Source organism: Rhinatrema bivittatum, chromosome 5 (genome assembly GCF_901001135.1).
Source record: "Rhinatrema bivittatum chromosome 5, aRhiBiv1.1, whole genome shotgun sequence".
Lineage (NCBI taxonomy): Eukaryota > Metazoa > Chordata > Amphibia > Gymnophiona > Rhinatrematidae > Rhinatrema > Rhinatrema bivittatum.
The window spans coordinates 341,773,300-341,795,663 of record NC_042619.1 but is presented as its reverse complement, the minus strand read 5'-3'; the positions used below and the strand labels follow the sequence as shown (position 1 = coordinate 341,795,663).

Sequence of the window (22,364 nt, the reverse complement as noted above, 5' to 3'; positions counted from 1 at the left end):
CAAATCTGAGTTAAAATGTGCTTTTAGTACAGACATATGGTAGAGTTTAACTTGGAGGAGTGGAGGAGTTTCTCAAACAAGATGTCTGTGCACAAAACATGATTTGTGCTTGTTTGTATGCATAAAATATAAATTATACGTACAAAATTTAATTTATGCGCACATGCTTTGTGTGTGCAAAGATTTTTTCTGCACTTAAATCCTGATTTACAGGTCTGGGCACCAGAACTCCTGCTTCTGACCATAGACTGACATTAGCGCTGGGAACTTTATTCCACCTTTGACCAGCAGTAAAATTTCTAGTTCTAACAAAACATGAGTTAAGCCAGTGCACCTCACTGCATTGTGTGGTAATAGTTAATGCCTTTATTAGCATAGAATTTCCATCTGAACATGCCAAATAGAATGCACAGTTGTACACACTTTTTTGTGCGCAAAACTCTTTGCAGCATCAGGAGTAACATTTACACATAATATGTGTACATAATGGTAAAACTGTGTGCTCTGCTGAGTACGCTTTATTGCATTGCGTCCTTAGATTGTAAGCCCTCTGGGAAATAACTGCTGTACCTGATTGCAACTTGCCTTTTCCTAGCGTGTAGCAGATGGACTCAGGACCAATGGGTATAGTGTGCTCCTGATAGCAGTTGGAGTCTGTGTCCGATTTCAATCGGACGTCAGCACTACATATACCCGTGCACTAGGCTCTGATCCTCAGTTTTTTTCCGTCTCCATAGCAGTTCGGGACTTCACACACGCTTGCACAGTGTTAGAAAAGTAAACTCCAAATTTACAGAAGAAACAAAGAAAAACTTACCTCCAAAACGAGCCCCGTTCTCCTGCGATGATACCTAAGGGTCCCTCCCCCAGTCTAGATTTCCTGAGGTGATTTCTGAGATCCCTCAGAAGTCCCTTGGTCCCGGTGTGGACTTAGCCACTGGGAAAGGGAGCGGCTGAGAGGCAGCGGGCGCTGAACAGAGCGTGGCGGTGAAGGTAATTCCCTCTCCCCCCACAGCCGGAGACCACCCGGTAGAGGACCGGGAAGCGCCGAGACAAGGTAAGGTAGAAAACTTTTCTAAGTCTCCGGTCTCCGAGGCTCGGATAGCCGCACAGATCATCCCTCCGGTGTCTGTACATTCGGGTTGAGCAGCCCCGTCCGGGCTACACCCCTATCCGGCAAGATGGTCCTCCCATGTGGAGACCCCCTGGGGGGGGCCGTCATCTTATCTGCGTGGTCGCCGGCGCCTCCCCTCCCCCGGTCGCCACGACCACACAACCAAGCTGTGCGCGCAGCAGCCAGCTGGGCGCACAAAGTACTTGTGTACATAACGGCGCACATATCGGGACCTGGCGCACAGCGGCACGCTCGGGTGCGAAGCGCACAGCTAGGCCCATGCACATCTCCGTTCCTACTCGCACAACGTAGGTGCACCCGGAATACATTATGCAGTAGGTGCACCCGGAATATATTATGCTCCTTTTAATATATCTCTTATTGATTGGTTGGTTATAGTTACTGCTTAGTTCGATGTAAACCGAGTTGATTTGATTTGTATCAAGAAAGTCTGTATATAAAAGCCTTTAATAATAAATAAATAAATACATAACCAGGCATCCCGGCACGCGCACCTGTATAGGATACACACGCAAATCATGGCACCACCATCCTAGACAGCTAAAGGTCCAGTCCTCTGCCCTGAGAGCTGCACAGCCCGAGGTGACCTCCGCCCTGTGCCTGCTATGTGAAGAAGCTCGGGGGGAGCCAAGACAAAGTCCCCTTCAGCCTGTAGAGGACTCTGGATCCTCCAGCGACACTACCCCGGACCTCTCTATTCCCAACGGTCCTTCCACAGTGGGGGCCCTCGGGGAGCGCCGTCGGACCCTGTGCAGTCCCAGGCAACTTCTCCTGGGTGGAATTCTTCGCTGAGCTGCAATTCTGCATCCACGCACAGACAGGGCCACCAGCGGCACAATCACAACCCCGGCCAGTGGTACAGAACATCCCAGGCCCCTCCCGGCCTCCATCAGATGAGCCTCCCCTGGACAAATACCTCCCCCTAGGGAACACAGATGATTCGGAGGAGGAATCAGAACCCCTGGAAGAGGGGGAACTCCCTCCAGGAATGGAACCGTATTGCACCATGATGCGCTTCTTCCCAAAAGACGAATTATCAGATCTCGTAGCCATGAGTCTGAAGGCATTAGCCATCCCGGACACATGCAACACAGCAGAGTCCAAGGCGAGCCCCTTCCTGGCCGCGCTCCGCCAGACCTCACGCCATTTCCCTATGCTACAGGCCATACAACAACTGATCGACCTGGAATGGGATGCGCCAGAGGCCACCTTTAAGGGAGGTCAAGCCCTAGAAGCTCTCTACCCCTTGGACCCCGCGACAAAGGAACTCCTGAGGTTTCCCAAGATCGATGCCCTGGTTTGCGCCACCACAAAGCGCACTACCATTCCAGTCGAGGGAGGAGCTTCATTCAAGAATGCCAATGACAGACGGCAGGAATCCATCCTCAAGCAGTCTTACGATGTATCAGCTATGACCTTACAGATCGCTGCTTGCTGCGCCATGGTATCTCGTGCCTGCCTGGCTATTGCCAGGGACGCAACTACGCCAATCGAGGAATTAGACCCGACAAAATCATTCCTCACGGATGTGACCTCAGACCTGGTACACACCTCAGCCAGGAGCCCTCTCGTCCATAGTGGCAGACAGAAGACAGCTCTGGCTCCGAAGCTGGTCAGCTGACGCGACCTCTAAGATGAGGGTCACGAGAATGCCCTTTAGAGGAACACTCCTATTCAGAAGCGACCTTGACAAATTAGCCGACAAATGGGACAAGTCCCCAGTACCCCATCTACCGGAGGACAGGAACAAGAGGAACCAATGCCTCTCTCCCTGGGCACCCAAGGGCAGAGGATCCCAGCGTTATAGATCATACCAAAACACTTACCAAGCCCCCCTCCCCGCTGGCAAGGGGCAGTCTTTTCGGAACAGACACAACAAAAGAGGAGCTGTCTCGGGACAAGGCCCCAGCTGCAACACGCAATGAGCATCAGCAGACCCATCTACAGGAAGAGATTTATAGGGTGCAGGCTTGCCCTATTCTACCAAAGATGGGTCGAAATAACGTCTGGCAATTGGGTCCTATTCATCATCCGAGAGGGATACTACCTGGACTTCCACAGCATCCCCCCTGGACAAGTTTGTGATTTCTCCGTGCCACGACTTCTCCAAGAGGAAGGCAGTGGAAACCACACTATCAAAATTACTCGTCCTAAAGGCAATAACACCGGTGCCCCTACACCAACAAAATTCTGGGCACTATTCCATCTACTTCATCATGCCCAAGAAAGAGGGAGCATTCCTGCCCATACTGGTCCTCAAGACAGTCAATCGCTATCTGAAGGTACCCCGCTTCCGCATGGAAACCCTGCGTTCGGTCATAAAGGCGGTACAACCGGGAGAATTCCTGACTTCCCTGGATCTGACAGAAGTCTATATCCACATACTGATCCATCGCATCCATCAGCGTTTCCTACGCTTCGCGATATTGGGCCATCACTACCAGTTCCAGGCTGTACCGTTCTAGCTAGCTACGGCTCTCCGAACGTTCACCAAGATCATGGTGGTAGTAGCGGCGACACTGAGGAAAGAAGGAATCCTCGTGCATCCATACCTGGACAATTGGCTGATCAGAGCGAAATTGCCAGAGGGAAGCCATCAAGCAACCACCAGAGTCAAGGAACTACTGCAGAACCTCGGGTGGGTCGTCAACACACCCAGGAGCCACCTGCAGCCCTCCCAATCCCTAGAGTACCTGGGAGTCTGGTTTGACACAAAAGGAGCAAAGTCACCCTTCCCCCTACAAGGAGAAGGAGATTGATGGAACAACTACGAGCATTGTTGAATTCCACTCTCCCCACGGCATGGACTATCTCCAAGTCCTCGGACTCATGGCATCAACCATAGAAATCGTCCCGTTGGCAAGGGCACACATGCGGCCCCTACAACATTCCCTACTCTCATGGTGGAACCCGATGTCTCAAAACTACTCCGCCCCCCTCTGGCTACTGGCAAACTTTCGGAACCAACCACAATGGTGGCTACAAGAAGACCATCTGAGCGAGGGAACAAGCCTATCCCCACCGGAATGGATCTTGCTCACCATGGATGCGAGCCTGCGGGGATGGGGAGCCCACTGCCAGGAGCTAACGGCTCAAGGGCAATGGGACAAAGAAGAGTCGGCATGGAACATAAACTGACTGGAAGCCCAAGCAGTCAACTAGCATGCCTACTGTTCAGTCACAGACTCCGGGGCAAATCAGTCAGTCATGTCTGACAACACCTCAACAGTGGCCTACATCAACCGCCAGGGGGGAACCAGAAGCCAGGGGAATGGACTCTGTCTATGGCAGCCTTCCAGCGAATAGTAAACCACTGGGGAACACCAGCCATGGATCTTCTGGCAACCGGGTCCAACACCCGGATTCCCAAGTTCTTCAGCCGAAGACGGGAACCACTGTCCTAGGGAATCGATGCCCTTATCCAGACCTGGCCTCAGGAGGACCTACTGTATGCCTTCCCTCCATGGCCACTACTGGGCGGAATCATCCGCAAGATAGAACACCACAGAGGGCTGGTATTTCTAGTGGCCCTGGACTGGCCAAGAAGACTGTGGTACATGGACATGCAAAGACTTCTGCTGGGAAACCCTCTACGCCTACCTCCACACAGGGATCTACTCCAGCAAGGACCGATCCTCTACGAAGACCCAACGAGATTCTCGCTTACGGTCTGGGCATTGAGAGGTCTCACCTGAAAGAGTGGATACTCAGGATCAGTGATTGACACACTGCTCCGAGCGCGCAAGTTCTCCACCTCCTTAACATATATACAAGTATGGAGAATATTCGAAGCCTGGTGTGAGGACTGCGATATCCTTCCATGGACAGTCAAAATCCCCACGATCCTGGAAGTTCTGCAGGACGGCGTGAACAAAGGGTTGTCCCTCAGCTCCATCAAGGTGCAACTGGCCACCCAGGGTGGACGGCACCAGCCTAGCGGCCCACCCAGACGTCTCCCGCTTCTTAAAAGGGGTCAAGCACACTCGGCCACCTCTAAATTGGCCGATACACCTATGGAATCTCAATCTAGTGTTAGACTTCCTAGCGGGAGCTTCGTTCAGACCAAATCGTGGTCTGACCCTATGGCTCCTGACCTTGAAGACTGCGTTCCTCGTGGCAATCTGCTCAGCCCGTCGAATCTCTGAACTTCAAGCACTATCATGCCAGGAGCCATTCCTCAAGATTCATGCCGGGATCCATACAGCTGCGCACTGTACCCTCCTTCTTGCCAAAGGTGGTTTCTCACTTCCATCTAAACCAAACCATCTCGTTGCCATCTCCAGACGAGCATAAAGACTGAAGACTCGCGCCTTCTTCGCCACCTGAATGTTGGCAGATTCCTAGTCTGATACCTGGAAAGATCAGAACCTATACAAAAGACGGACCATCTGTTCGTCCTTCACAGCAGGAAGAAGCAAGGGGAAGCGGCCTCGCGGGCAACCATTGCCCGCTGGATCAAAGAAGTAATCAAGGCGGCCTACGTAGAGGCAGGCAAGCCTCCACCTCTACAAGTCAAAGCCCATTCCACAAGGGCCCAGGCAGTGTCCTGGGCAGAAACCAAGATGCTGTCACCCGCAGAGATCTGTTGGGCGGCAACGTGGTCCTCTATCCACACCTTCTCGAGATTCTATTGCCTGGATGTTCAGGCCAAGGAGGACACAGCCTCCCACCCGGTTCCGGAGTAGCTTTTGTACATCCCATTGGTCCTGACTCCATCTGCTACATGCTAGAAAATATAGAAATTACTTACCTGATAATTTCGTTTTCCTTAGTGTAGACAGATGGAGTCAGCACCCCGCCCATGGCTACCTCACAATCAAGAATCCTCGGGGGAACCTCCCCCCGAGTGCAACACAAGCACGGGTAAGCCAACCCTTATCTCTACTTCAGACACCCATATTACCAGGTGTTGGAGCTTCTCGGTTGAGTGTCTTGACTGTCTCCAGCTAGAAACCATGTCAATCAATCCGAGTAATCAAGTATTAAGTTAACCAAGTTAATCAAAATTATCCAAACACACATATATCCATAATTGCTTTTCGAGGAGAAAACTGAGGATCAGAGCCTCGTGCACGGGTATATGTAGCGCTGACGTCAGATTGAAATCTGACTCCGTCTCCAACTGCTATCAGGAGCACACTATACCCATTGGTCCTGAGTTCATCTGTTTACATAAGGAAAACGAAATTATCAGGTAAGTAATTTCTATATTACCAATGAAAAGGCGTGAGTTAAATCCACTATAAAAAAAAAAAAAAGTAACTAGTAGTTGTTTATAATTTTGATCTTTTGTCATAGTTCATGGCCTGTTGGCAAAGGTGTGGAAGGTTTGGCCAGGGTTGGATCCAGAGCAGCACTTTCATTTGCATTTGCATTTCTGCGCAGAGCTTGGAGGTCAGGTAAGAGTGTGTTCAGAGATGGTTTTATTCATTAATCCTGGATAATAAAATATTGGATTAATATGTAGCATAGCAATTCAACATTTGTAAATATATATCTTCTGAGACTGTTTATGTAAATTACACATACAGTATTTTTTCAACAGACATAAAGTAAAATGTAGTTCTCCGTTGACACATGGTGATGTCATACAATAGTGTTAAATGGACCCTTCTTTCTTAGCTCATTAGACTTCTGCTCTAAGGAGCATGTGCTTATGTGCCCTATCTTGTGAGCCCCTCAGTCTTCTTTTTTTTTTTTGTCCGAGCTTCTGCATGGGACTGCATTTTGAAGAAACTTTCTTCTTAAGTAATAACTTATTGTAAAATGCTGCTATGCTCAAGGAGATTTTGTTCAAATATGGATCTTTGTTTCAACTTCTGCACGGATATGTACTCTTTCTTTCGCTGATCAGTTAAGAACTTTTGTTTCTTTTCGTCTTTAACTTGCTTCATGGTGCCTCGCTCCTCAATACTTTTTAGTGGTACCAAAAAAAAAAGTTATATTAGTTTAAAAAAAATAGTATGAGAAATATCGAACTCTAATAAAGCCATCTCCAGTGGCTTCAAGGATTTTGTGTGTGGCCAAAAGATGTCCGTCCACACATGGCCACAATATTTATTAAAAATGTCTGGTACCAGACCATGTCACAGATAAGTGTTATGACTGGCTGGATGTCACTGAGATCCCAGGAACAGGGCCTGGAAGATGGAAAAACTTTGCAGGTTGGTGAAATGCCTGTTTCTCTTCTTGGAGTGGGACCTGCTCAGGCTCTCTCCTCAATCTTAGCTCCTCCTTTGGTGTCCATTCCTGGATCTGTCACTCCACGGGGGTCGGGTAAGATACAAAGGTATCATAAACAAGGATCTGTGAGCCCTTTGCTGTCCCGCAGGTTTCTACACACAATAAAATGAAGCAGCATGCATTGGAGCTATAGCAGCACAGTTGTCAGCATTGAAGATGAGGTCAGAATCTGTCCCATTGATGTGCCAGGCATTGAAGCTGTCGATGCTCCAGGCCTCTGTGCTGTTGATGGTTTGGGCCTTGATTCAGCTGATACAGTTTTTTTCTAGATTGACTCTGGATGCTTTTATACTCAAGTGGGATGTAGATCTGCTGTATGCTTTTCCACTACCACTTCTGTTGGTAGTGAGAACAGTGCAGAAAATGCTCAAGCCCAGGTGCACCTGAACCTCATTGCTCCAGTGTACATTAGAAAGGGGAAAGAGAAGCTAAGCCATATAGCGATGACTTCAATATATGGCTCAAAACCTGGTGTAAGAAAGAAAGTTTTGGATATGTTGGAGGCTGGGGCCATCTAAGGAACAATAAAAGGCTCTATGTTAAAGATGACTTGCATTTGACTGTGGCAGGAAAAAGGATCCTAAGTTTAAAAAATCAAATCATATACCATAAGGCATTTAAAATAGAGAACAGTGGTGGCAGAAGGAAGTTGGAATGCTAGCCAACAACTCCAGGAAGTGGGTAGAAAAATTAACAAAAGTCAGCTGAATAGGGCACAAGAAATGTCAAAGAAGAGGGAAAGAAGTCTGGGCAATAAAATTCCAGATCTGCAAGCCCTAATGGTGGAGGCAGACTTGGACATTATTGCTAGTTAACTGATTCTCTTGATTGAGATATGGCCATCCCAGTCTATAACTTAAGGGTAGAGAGGACAAAAAAGGGGAGGAATAGCATTTTATGTAAAAAAAAAAAAAAAAAATCCAATCAACTGAAGTGCAAGGGGTGTGGGGTAGAAAAGAAGCATTATGGACCATCCTAAAAAAGAAGACAGTGCTTCCATTTTTATTGGCATGGTCTAGAGACCTTCAACACAAACAGAAGAACTGGACAGAGATCTCATCAAAGATATCCAAAAGGTGGGAAAGAAGTGTTGCTCATTGGAGATTTTAATTTGCCAGATATGGATTGGAGTATTCCTTCTGCAGAATCTACAAGAAGTAGATAGTGGATGCCTTTCAAGGGGCTCTACTCAAAAATGGTAAGGGAACCCACGAAGGGAGGTTGTGATACTCTATCTAGTGCTCACTAATGGGGTTAATGTCTCTGTGTGGATAGGTGCCCACCTAAGTACCAGTGATCATCAGATAGTATGGTTTGATATCGTAAATAGGGTACAGAAATTGCACAAAGATCCGAGTTTTGAAATTCAAAAATACGGACTTTGCCAAAATGGGAATGTACTTGGAGGAAGAACTAGAGCACTGGGAGAAAATGGGTCAGTTTGAACAACAGTGGTCAAAATTAAAAGGAGCTATTGCAAAGGCAACAAACCTGTTAGGTAAAGAAAAGTAAGAGGAAAAAGAAACTGATCTGGTTCTCAAAGGAGGTGGCTAAAAAAATAAAGGCAAAAAGAACAGTGTTTAAGAAGTATAAAGAACTCCAAAGAGAGGAATGCATGGTGAAAGTGAGCCACTAAAGCCCTAACTGAAATACACGCAAGAGGGTTACTTTAAATGATATGCACTTACTTGTGAGCACAATTTAAAATTGCAGTGTATCTCCACTCATGTGTCTTCTAAAATTACCCTGTAAGTGACAAATTCTGGTTATATATCATTAGGCATTTAAACTGCAGGATGGGGGTGGCAGAAGGCGGCCAATGAAATTGAACTCCACACTCAAGCAATACAGAAAGCAAAAGTAGATAAATCAATTAGCTCCACATTCCTCACTTATGCAAAGGAACAGAAAAAATGACTATGAAGATAAGCAAATGAAAGGAGAAAAGCTAGAAAGATATGACCACAAATGCTCAAAGTCTGAGCAACAAAATCCCAGATCTGCAGGCACTAGTAGTGAAGTCATATTTACATATTATTGCTATTACAGAAACATGGTTCATGGAGCCCCATGACTGGGATACAGCCATCTCAAGCCATAAATTAAGGAAGGACAGAGAGGACAGAAAAGGGGGTGGAGTAGCATTTTTATGTCAAAAACAATATCAATGCGACTGAAATGCAAGGGATGTTGGGTAGGGAGAAAGCATCATGGGCTATCCTAAAACAAGACTGTGGTTCTTCCATTTACACTGGCATGGTCTACAGGCCTCCAACCCAAACTGAAGACCTGGATTGAGATCTGGTGAAAGTTATTAAAAAGGTGGGAAAGAAGTAAGAAGTGTTGATTGTTGGAGATTTCAATCTGCCAAATGTGGATTGATGTATCCGTTCTGCAGAATATGAAAAAAGTAGAGAGATAGTGGACACCCTTCAAGGGGCTCTGCTCAAACAAATGGTAATGGAACCCATGAGGGAGGGTGTGATTCTTGAACTAGTGCTTACTAATAGGGATAATATCTCTGCCGGGTAGGCGCCCACCTGAGCACTAGAGATCCTCAGATGGTATGGTTTGATATCTGAAATAAGATACAGAGAAATCACACGAAGACCTGAGTTCTGAATTTCAAAAATATGGACTATGTCAAATTGGGGATGTACCTGGAGGAAGAGCTAGAAGTCTGGGTGAGAATGGGTTAGGTGGAATAACAATGGGCGAAATTAATGTATTATTAATGTATGCTAGAAAAGTAAACAAATGTACAAGGAGAAACTGATTTGGTTTTCAAAGGAGGTGGCTGGAAAAATAAAGGCAAAAAGAGCTCAGGAAATATAAAGCTCCCAAAATAGGGATGAATACCTGGTGAATCTGAGGGAGGTGAAGAAAGAAATCAGGAAAGCAAAAGGTTAAGCAGAAGAAAGACTTGCCTAAGAAGTAAAGAAAGGTGACAAAACATTTTTCAGATATATCTGAGAAAGAAGGTGGGCTTGAAGTAGTATAGTGAAATTGAAAGGTGATAAGGAGGAAGGCTTAGAGACAGAAAAAGAAATGGTCAAAATATTAAACAAATACTTCAGTTCTGTGTTCACTAAAAAAGACTCTGGAGAAGGACCATTGCTGGTTGACAAGACTCTAGATGGGAATGGGGTAGACACAACTTCTTTTATAGAAGAGAATATGTGGGAAGAACTTGGAAAAGTGAAAATGGACAAGGTCATGGGGCCAATTGAGAGGCATCCCAGGATACGGGAGCTCAGAGATGTCCTGGTAGGTCTCGCTGAAAGACCTGTTCAATAGATTCCTGGGTGTGGTCCTACGTGATTGGAGAAGAGCAGTTGTAGTCCTGCTTCATAAGAGTGGTAGCAGAGAGGAGGCTGTAAACCACAGGCCGGTTAGCCTCATTTCAGTGGTTGGGAAAATTAATGGAGAGACTACTGAAAGAAAGAATAGTGAACTATCTACAATCTAGTAATTTGCTGGATCCAAGGCAGCATGGATTCACAAGGGAAAGTTCTGTCCGGCAAATCTGATTTTTTTTGATTAGGTGACTAGAGAATTGGATAGAGGAAGAGCACTCTGTCTGATTTACTTGGATTTCAGCAAAGCTTTTGATACGGTCCCGCATAGGAGGCTTGTGAATAAAATGAAAAGCTTGGAAGTCTGCGCCAAAGTGGTGGAGTGGATTACAAACTGGTTTGACTGACAGGAGACCATGATAAATGGAACCTATTCTGAAGAGAAAAGTGTTAAGTGGAGTGCCGCAAGGATTGGTATTGGGACCAATTCTGTTCAGTATCTTTGTGAGCGATATTGTGGAAACAATAGAAGGTAAAGTTTATTTGCCGATGATACGAAGATCTGCAACAGAATGGACGTGCCTGAAGGAGTGGAGAGAATGAAAAGAAAGCTTGAAGAATGATTGAAGATTTGGCAATTGGGACTTTGTGCAAAGAAGTGCAGAGGGGTGCGATAATCCAAAAGAGCTGTATGTGATTGGGAGTGAAAGACTAATTTGTGTGGAATAAGAGAAGGATCTTGGGGTTATAGTGTCTGGCAATATGAAGATGGCAAAGCAATATGACAAGGCGATAGCTAAAGACAGAAGAATATTGGGCTGCATAGAGAGAAATAACCCGTAAGAAAAGGAGGTGATTATGCTCTTGTACAGATCCGTGGTGAGGCCTCACTTGTACTATGTTTAGTTTTGGAGCCCATATCTCAAAAAGGATATAAACAGGATGGAGGCGGTCCAGAGAAGGGTGACCAAAATGGTACGGGGTCAGTATCGGTAAACTTATGAGGAGAGGCTGATGGAGGAGATGGTGCAGGGGTGATACTTGAAAGGTTTTAATGATGCAAGAACTTCAAACCTTTTCCATTGGAAAGAAATCTACTGATTTCTAGGGGGTCACAAAATGAAACTCCAGGGAGGATGCCTCAGAACCAATACCAGAAAATATTTCTTCATGGAAAGGGTGGTGTATGCCTGGAATGCCCTTTTGGAGGAGATGAAGACGAAAACTGTCAAAGAATTGAAAGTGGCATGGGATAAACACTGTGGAGGAAGGAAAGGCCTTTTCTGGCCTTTCCTTCCTCCACTATCTTTTTTAAACTCTAATATTACTATCTTCTTGATGCTATATTGTATAACTAGTTATTTTGTTTAATGTAACTTCTTCTTTTCCTCTTTCTTCCTCTTTATTCGTTCTTTGTAAACCGATGTGATGTACATACGAACTTCGGTATATAAAAGTTTTAAATAAAATTAAATAAAGGCTAGAGGATGGAAATGAAGAAAAGGGTGCATGGGATAACTTGCTGGTGTTGCGTTAAATACCCTTAACCAGTAAGCCTTGATACTTTTGATGCAGCTGCAAGATTGCTCTCTGCTTCATCAGCAGGGCGTAAAGAGAGGTGGATTGAGACAACAACCAATGAGGGCCCTGAATTTACGGTCTGGGGAACTGATAAGCATGGAGGTAACTTGCATGGAGCAGCAATTACTATCCTTAACAGAAGGCAAGGGATTAGTACCCTTAACCAATAAGTTTTAATGCTTTTGTTGAAACTACAACATTACTCTATGACAGTTGTGGGGTGGGGTTGGGGTGGAAAAGGAACTGGATTCAGATGAGAGCCAACACGGGTCCTGACTTTTATGGTCTGCTGTGTTGATTTGTAGACATAAGTGAAAAAGCACAGGACTGCTTCTAAGGCTAAGTCCACAAACCAAACACTTCAGCACTGTCTGAATTTTCAAAAAGGCTAATCACCCAGTAAAAATATTGCTAACAATAAAGATTTTATGGGTGGTTATAAGGCTTGAGAATAACTGCACATAGGGGCAGTTGTTATCCTTTAAGAAGAACTTGCAGGTAACCTTCACGGCGCTGCAGGTAGTCCCATATGAACCTTGTTGGGCAGACCAGGAAGGTGGAGGGTCTTCATCGGATGACATACGAGGAGAGATTGAAGAATCTAAATATGTACTGCCTGGAGGAAAGGAGGAGCAGGGGTGATATGATTCAGACTTTCAGATAATTGAAAAACTTTAATGATCCAAAGACAACAACAAACCTTTTCCATCAGAAAAAAATCAGCAGAACCAGAGGTCACGAGCTGAGGCTCCAGGGAGGAAGACTAAGAACCAATGTCAGGAAGTATTTCTTCACGGAAAGGGTGGTGGATGCCTGGAATGCCCTTCCAGAGGAAGTGGTGAAGTCTAAAACTGTGAAGGACTTCAAAGGGGCGTGGGATAAACACTGTGGATCCATCAAGTCTAGAGGGCGTGAATAAAGAGGAGGCAGCAAAACACTGCACGGAGCTGCAGTAGCCACAGAGGCATTCACGGAGCGGGATGCCAATGGTTGGAGTTCCACCTTCACAGAGCGGAAGGATGGAGGGCTGCCATCTCCAAAAAACAAAACAAAACCCAAAAACAGGGGTGGGTAAGAGTATGAGGCAGGGGTGTGGCCTGCTTGTTACAGTGGTTGCTACTCCTAATTGAGCTGGATGTTCACTTGGATGCAGATACGGCACTGCTCTCTACATTGGTGATGGGGTGGAGGGAAATTGTGGTGGGGTGGAGGGGAATTAGGGCTGGAGGGTACTGGAAGCCAATAGGAACAGGTGGGAGAGAGAAAAAGGGAAATAAAAAAAATGGATAAGTGCGTAGCTTGCTGGGTAGACTGGATGGGCCATTTGGTCTTCTTCTGCCGTCATTTCTATGTTTCTATGTTAGATCTACCATTTGCTCTCTCTCTGCTCTCATTACTATGTTATTATGATACTATGCTACTATGTTACTTCCCAGGGTAAAAAGGGAGCTCAGAGATGTGCTGGCTGGTCTGCTGAAAGACTTGTTCAATAGTTCCTTGGAAACAGGAGCAGTGACGCAAGATTGGAGAAGAGCAGTTGTGGTCCTGCTTCACAAAAGTAGTACCAGAGAGGAGACTGGAAACTACAGGCCAGTTAGCCTCACCTCAGTGATGGGAAAATTAATGGAGACTTTGCTGTAGGAAAGAATATCTCTAATTCTAGTGGTTTGCTGGACCCGAGGCAGCTTGGATTCACCAGGGGACAATTATATCATTCAAATCTGATTGACTAGAAAATTGGATCAAGGAAGAGCACTTGATGTGATTTACTTGGATTTTAGCAAAACTTTTGATACGGTTCCGCATAGGAGGCTTGTTAATAAAATGAGAAGCTTGGGCACAGGTGCCAAGGTGCTGGAGTGGATTACAAACTGGTTGACTGACAGGAGTCAGCAAGTAATGTAAATGGAACCTACTGTGAAGAGGGAACAGTGTTAAGTAGAGTGCCACAAGGATTGCTTTTGGGACTGGTTCTGTTCAATATCTTTATGAGCGAGATGGATGATACTAAGATCTGCAACTGAGTGGACATGCCTGAAGGAGCAGAGAGAATGAAAAGTAATTTAAGAGAGCTTAAAGAGTGGTTGAAGATTTGGCAGCTGGGATTCAATGCTGCTAAGTGCAAAGTCATGCATCTGGGGTACGGTAATCCAAAAGAGCTATATGTGATGGGGGATGAAAAATAATGTTCATGGACTGGGACCTTGGGGTGATAGTGTCTGATGATCTGAAGGCACTGAAGCAATATGACAAGGCGATAACAAAAGCCAGAAGAATATAGGGCTGCATAGAGAGAAATAACCAGTAAGAAAAAGGTAATAAAGCCCTTGTATAGGTCCTTGGTGAGTCCTCACCTGGAGTATAGTGTTCAGTTCTATAGCTTGTATTTCAAAAAGGATATAGACAGGATGGAAGATGAATCGGAAGACTTATGAGGAAAGGCTGAAGGATCTGAATATATATACCCTTGAAGAGAGTAGGTGCAGGGGGAGATATGATACAGACCTCAAATACTTGAAAGGGGCACTTAGGGAAGATGAGGCCATCACGGAAAGACTACAATTCTTTGCTTTAGTCTTTACTGAAGACTGTTTTTAAGGGTGACAATTCAGATGAACTGAATCAAATCATGGTGAACCTGGAAGATGTGGTAGGCCAGATTAACAAACTGAAGTTGTAAATCATCTGGACCGGATGGTATACACCATAGGGTTCTCAAAGAACTAAAAATGAAATTTCAGACCTAATTCAATTAATTTATAATCTATCATTAAAATCATGCTTTGTATCTGAAGGCTGGAAGGTGGCCAATGTAACCCCGAAATTTAAAAAGGGCTCCAGGGGTGATCTAGGAAACTATAGGCCAGTGAACCTGACTTCAGTGCCGGGAAAAATCATGGAAACTGTTAAGAATAAAATTAGAAAACATTTAGATAAACATGGTTTAATGGGACACAGCCAGCAAGGATTTAACCAAGGGAAGGCTTGCCTCACAAATCTACATGTTTTTGAAGGAGTGAATAAACATGTGGTCAGACGTTAACTGGTAGATGTGGTGTATTTGGATTTTCAGAAGGCGTTCGATAAAGTCCCTCATGAGTCTTTTAAGAAAACTAAAATGTCATGGGATAGGAGACGATGGCCTTTTGAGGCTTGCAAACTGGTTAAAAGACAGAGTAGGATTAAATGGTCTGTTTTCACAGTGGAAAAAGGTAAACAGTGGAGTATCTCAGGGATCTGTTCTTGGATCGGTGCTTTTTAATATTTATAAATGATCTGGAAAGAAATATGATACTTGCGACTTGGATTGGCCACTGTTGGAAACAGGATGCTGGGCTTGATGGACCCTTGGTCTGACCTAGTATGGCATATCTTATGTTTTTATGGTTTTAATGATGCCTAAACTTTGAACCTTTTCTGTTGGAAAAGAACCTGTGGAATTAGGGGGTCACAAAATGAAACTCCAGGGGGATGGCTCCGAACCAACATCAGAAAATATTTCTTCACTGAGAGGGTGGTGGATGCCTCGAATCAGGGTCTTATGTAAATCATACTATTGTACCAGCCCTTATTGAAAGTTTAATCATCCCCTTGTAGGACACTAGCTGATTAATTAGTAAATACTCCTGTAAATTTAAAGTACTCTAATTCCAACTCCCTTAGTATTCTAAACTTGACTAGGAACTCAATAAAATTAAGATGAAGGCAGCAGTCCAGCAGCAAGAGGGGGGTTTTCCAGTCTTTTGTATAGAGTGTCACATGTATGATTTTTTACCCGCCGGTGAGAAATTTTATGTGGGCACTCTGTGCAAAGAGCTCCTGGTTCTCGGGGAATGAGTCTGATCTCTGGAAGCTAGAGTAGCACACTTGGAGGAGCTGAGGTAGACAGAGAGGTAGATTGATGAGACCTTCAGTAGCCAAGTCCCAAATGCAGTCTGGCAGCCCCAGTGCTGCCTTGGATCAGAAAGGTCTCCCAGTAGGAGAACATCACCCTGGTGTAGCAGGAAGTGATCCTGTAGCGAGGACCTGCTCTCCAGGTGATGTATTGTCTTCAGTGCTAGAGGACAATTCAAGTCTCCCAGGGCTACTGCCCAGGAGGGAAGGGTTAGGTCGGCCATCATAGTTGGTGATTCATTTGTTAGAAATGTAGATAGCAGGGTGGCTGGTGGACGTGAGGACCGCCTGGTAACTTGCCTGCCTGGTGTGAAGGTGACAGACCTCACGTATCACCTAGACAGGATTATAGACAGTGCTGGGGAGGAGCCAGCTGTCATGGTACATGTGGGCACCAACAACATAGGAAAATGTGGGAGAGAAGTTCTGGAAGCCAAATTTAGGATTTTAGGTAGAGAGCTGAAATCCAGAACCTCCAGGGTGGCATTCTCTGAAATGCTTCCTGTTCCACGTGCAGGTCCCCAGAGGCAGGCAGAGCTCCAGAGTTTCAATGTGTGGATGAGACAATGGTGCAGGGAAGAGGGATTCAGTTTTGTAAGGAACTGGGGAAACATTTGGGGAAGGGGGAGACTTTTCTGAAAGGAGAGAGAGCAGCTTTTAAACTAGAACAAGGGGGAAAGCCGACAGTCATTCAGCAGTGCATGGTTCAGAGCAATGTATCCTTGAAGGATACTAATGAAACCAGGAGAGTTAGGGCATCCCAACAGAGAGATTCCCATAAAAAACGTAGCCCATGTGCCTATATGTAAAAAAATCACCGAAGCTAATGATTTCCAAATTATCCCTAACAACTGAAAAGGAGGTTATTAATACAAACAAAAAACACACTTTGAAAAGTCTGTAGGCCAATGCCAGAAGTCTAAGAACTAAGATGGGAGAGAGTGTATAGCAGTAAATGATGAGATTGACATAATTGACATCACAGAGACTTGGTGGAAGGAGGATAACCAATGGGACAGTGCTATATCAGGGTACAAATTATATCGCAATGATAGGGCGGATCAATTTGGTGGGGGTGTGGCACTTTATGTCCGGGATGGTATAGAACATAAGAAAATGCCATACTGGGTCAGACGAAAGGTCCATCAAGCCCAGCATCCTGTTTCCAACAGTGGCCAATCCAGGCCATAAGAACCTGGCAAGTACCCAAAAACTGAGTCTATTCCATGTTACCATTGCTAATTGCAGTGGCTATTTTCTAAGACAACTTATCCAATCCTTTTTTGAACACAGTTATACTAACTGCACTAACCACATCCTCTGGCAACAAATTCCAGAGTTTAATTGTGCGCTGAGTAAAAAAGAAATAGAGTCCAACAGAGACTAAATGCTCAGTAGAATCTATATGGATAGAAATCCCATGTGTGTTGGGTAAGAGTATAGTGATAGTATACTACCGTCTACCTGGACAAAATTGTCAGACAGATGATGAAATGCTAAGAGAAATCAGGGAAGCTAATCAATTTGGCAGTACAATAATAATGGGAGATTTCAATTAACCATTCAAGACAGAAGCAAACCTTGCACATAAGCAAGTATCAGCAAAAACCGGTGCAAGAACACACTTAGGCAATCCACCTTCAAATATAAATAGTCTTTAATAGAAAGTCTTTCACTCAGTGTAATCGGCAACTCCACATAATCTTGCAAACATTATTTGGATTGGTCCCCCGACACGGGTCCGTGTTTCGCTTTGTCGCTGCATCGGGAGGGGCCACAAATATAAATATCAATCTACAACATAAAAGATAACAAATGGTGGATCGCTGGAAAATAAAAGGCTACATAGCTTATAACATACATAAAGTCAGTACATACCTTTCAAACCAATCCAGGAGCGCGGAGCGCCCCCAGTGGAATACACTTTTAAAGAGCAGAAATTGGCGCCAAACCTCCATGACATCGCGAGACTGCCTAACCAATCAGGACAAAGAATACATTAACTAAATAAATGCCATTCAATTTCTCTGTTTAGACCTTTAGGAGTAATCGTGTCCAAGGTAAAAATCCACCTCTGTTCTCGTCTTCCAAGCATCCCAGGATAGTCTCCCCCTCTCGAATGTCGGGGGACCACCTCCAGGACCAAGAAAGAGAGCTCAGAGATGGCATGATTACATTGTGCCCAGTGGCTAACCAGAGGTTCATCTATTCGTGACAAACGGATGTTAGCCACTGGGCACAATGTAATCATGCCATCTCTGAGCTCTCTTTCTTGGTCCTGGAGGTGGTCCCCCGACATTCGAGAGGGGGAGACTATCCTGGGATGCTTGGAAGACGAGAACAGAGGTGGATTTTTACCTTGGACACGATTACTCCTAAAGGTCTAAACAGAGAAATTGAATGGCATTTATTTAGTTAATGTATTCTTTGTCCTGATTGGTTAGGCAGTCTCGCGATGTCATGGAGGTTTGGCGCCAATTTCTGCTCTTTAAAAGTGTATTCCACTGGGGGCGCTCCGCGCTCCTGGATTGGTTTGAAAGGTATGTACTGACTTTATGTATGTTATAAGCTATGTAGCCTTTTATTTTCCAGCGATCCACCATTTGTTATCTTTTATGTTGTAGATTGATATTTATATTTGTGGCCCCTCCCGATGCAGCGACAAAGCGAAACACGGACCCGTGTCGGGGGACCAATCCAAATAATGTTTGCAAGATTATGTGGAGTTGCCGATTACACTGAGTGAAAGACTTTCTATTAAAGACTATTTATATTTGAAGGTGGATTGCCTAAGTGTGTTCTTGCAACGGTTTTTGCAGATTTCAATTAACCCAATATTGATGGGTAAATGTAACATCAGGAATTGCTAGAGACATAAAGTTCCTGGATGTAATAAATGACTGCTTCATGGAGCAATTGGTTCAGGAACCAACAAGAGAGGGGAGCTATTTTAGATTTAATTCTTAAGAACATGCCATACTGGGTCAGACCAAAGGGGCCATCAAGCCCAGCATCCTGTTTCCAACAGTGGCCAATCCAGGCCATAAGAACCTGGCAAGTACCCCAAAACTAAGTCTATTCCATGTTACCATTGCTAATAATCGCAGTGGCTATTTTCTAAGTCAACTTAATTAATAGCAGGTAATGGACTTCTCCTCCAAGAACTTATCCAATCCTTTTTTAAACACAGCTATACTAACTGCACTAACCACATCCTCTGGCAACAAATTCCAGAGTTGTGTGTTGAGTAAAAAAGAACTTTCTCTGATTAGTTTTAAATGTGCCCCATGCTAACTTCATGGGGTGACTCCTAGTCTTTCCGAAAGAGTAAATAACTGATTCACATCTACCCGTTCTAGACCTCTCATGATTTTAAACACCTCTATCATATCCATCCCTCAGCCGTCTCTTCTCCAAGCTGAAAAGTCTTTCCTCATAGGGGAGCTGTTCCAGTCCCTTTATCATTTTGGTCGCCCTTCTCTGTACCTTCTCCATCGCAATTATATCTTTTTTGAGATGCGGCGACCAGAATTGTACACAGTATTTAAGGCGCGGTCTCACCATGGAGTGAAACAGAGGCATTATGACATTTTCTGTTTTATTCACTATGCCCTTTCTAATAATTCCCAACATTCTGTTTGCTTTTTTGACTGCCGAAGCACACTAAACAGACTATTTCAATGTGTTATCCACTATGACGCCTAGATCTTTCTTGGGTTGTAGCACCTAATATGGAACCTAACATTGTGTAACTATAGCATGGGTTATTTTTCCCAATATGCATCACCTTGCACTTATCCACATTAAATTTCATCTGCCATTTTGATGCCCAATTTTCCAGTCTCACAAGGTCTTCCTGCAATTTATCACAATCTGCTTGTGATTTAACTACTCTGAACAATTTTGTATCATCTGCAAATTTGATTATCTCACTCATCGTATTTCTTTCCAGATCATTTACAAATATATTAAAAAGTAAGGGTCCCAATACAGATCCCTGAGGCACTCCACTGCCCTCTCCCACTGAGAAAATTGTCCATTTAATCCTACTCTCTGTTTCCTGTCTTTTAGCCAGTTTGCAATCCATGAAAGGACATCACCACCTATCCCATGACTTTTTACTTTTCCTAGAAGGCTCTCATGAGGAACTTTGTCAAACGCCTTCTGAAAATCCAAGTATACTACATCTACCGGTTCAAGCTTAAACCCTACAAAATTGAGATAGACCCCCCCCCCCCCCTCCTTTATGAAGTTGAATACTAAAATCATCACAGCTTGATTTATTGCCCACCTGGATCACTTCAAAAAGACTGCTGACCCCTTATTGAAATCTTCACTAAAGTGTTTCCAGCTCCTGAATCAACTCTAATTGTGGGGGACTTTAACTTACATGTAGACAGTATACCTAAATCTTGCTAGATATTATGGAAGCCATAGGCTGCTCTTGATATATAACCAAACCTACTCATAAAGCAGGACACATTGACCTAATTGTCATCAATTCCTCTCACAAGATATTGCCTTGGTCTGATCACCAGCTAATAAAAGCCGAAGTAACTCTACTCACCACACAACAAACAAACACAAATAACAATCTATCCTTCACATACAGAAAAAAGGTTGAACTGGAAATACTCAAAGAAACAATTAAAAATAAAAGAATTCAATCAAGGTAGTGCCTCCACATCCTTTGATTCATGGGATAAAATCATCAATGAAATAGTGGGCACCCTATGCCAAATTCAGAAAAAAAACATTCCATAATAGAGGCAACTCAACTAACCAAAAGAAACCTTGGTATAGTGAAGACCTAAGACATACTAAACAGAAAAATGTGCGAAAATCTGAAAAGCAATTGCAGAAATACCAATCAACAGTTTCACTAGAAAGATATAAATCCCTACTAATAAAATACCGTGAACAGATCAACAAAGCAAAAAATATTACGCGAAACAAATTCATGGAGTAATATTCAATTCCAAATTACTCTTTAAAACAGTTAAAAACCTAATCAAGGACCCATCCTCCTCTGTCTCTAATAACAAGAGATGTGCTTTGGGTACAAATTTTGTTTTTCCTGCGGTTTGGGGGGTTTTTTTTGTTTTTTTTTCGGAGGCCCCAATTTTCGGGTTGGTGCTCACTATCGGGAGTTAGTGCGCACTAATTCCCGTTAGTTTGCACTAACTCAAAAATGAATTTTTCCTGAAATTTCGGAAAAAATTCAATCATTTTTCGGTTCTACCAAACCATTCCAAATTAGGCAATTTTGTTGACATTGCCTAATTTGGGAAAAACGATTGCACATCCCTACTAATAACTATTCTCTGTTTTAGTATTTGTGAAGATATTGTCACATTTTCTGTCATCTGTTTGGTTTATTTTCTGTATATGTGATCTATTGTAGTAGCTGTACTTTGAAAGTGTGGTGATAAATCATTGATTATTATTATTTTTTTTTTAAACAGGAGAAGATGCTGACCTCTGCAGTGAATTGTTACAAGAATCCCTCGATGCACTACGGGCACTTCCAGAGGCATCCCTGTTTGATGAAGGCACTGTATCATCCATCTGGCTGGAAGTTGTAGAGAGAGCTACTAAATTTTTAAGGTCTGTTGTGACTGGGTAAGTTGTTTATCTCTTTGATAAATACTGGCAGTACTGAAGGCTCTAAAGGCTTTCAGATATTATTAGGTAGTCCACAAATTTGCCCTGATAGCCAGCCTGCCAGCCAGTAGTTCTATTCTGCCTGAACAAATGGGGAAGAACAGGGTCACTCCTGTCTCAGGATGCTGTCTCAGGATGCTGTCAAATTGTGGATAACCCAGGAGTAGGTCTTGCATGCAAATCTCTCTCATGCCTTATTCATTAATTATATCCTTAAGGCCAGGAGTTTGCTTACTCCTGGGATAACCCTGTGAACTGCCTAACTGGCAGGAAAAAACAATATCCTGAGAGATAAGCTCAGTCAGACTCCCACACACTAGAAAATTGTAAGGGTTTAAATGGAAGTTTGTCATCTGGTGTGAGACAAAACCTTGATTTTTTTTTTTTGTCTCTTAAAAAAAAGCCTTAACTATCTCAAATGGGGCTCCTTTATATTTTATTGCAGTTTTATATTTTATAATGTTACCCTGTAATTTGTATTGTTAATACAAAAAATAAAATTGATTGCTATAGGACCCTACAAAGACACTACACACTAGCGGAATCTCTCT

General features: G+C 44.0%; 1 protein-coding gene across 1 annotated transcript in view; it reads left to right on the top strand.

Moving 5' to 3' along the window:
* Positions 1 to 22,364, top strand: part of LOC115092958 (E3 ubiquitin-protein ligase HERC2-like) — a 2,733,734-nt gene that overhangs the window by 101,713 nt on the left and 2,609,657 nt on the right. The window contains 2 exon segments of the mRNA XM_029604466.1: positions 6,434 to 6,534; positions 21,615 to 21,771. Of these exon segments, the coding sequence (XP_029460326.1) occupies positions 6,434 to 6,534; positions 21,615 to 21,771 (258 nt within the window).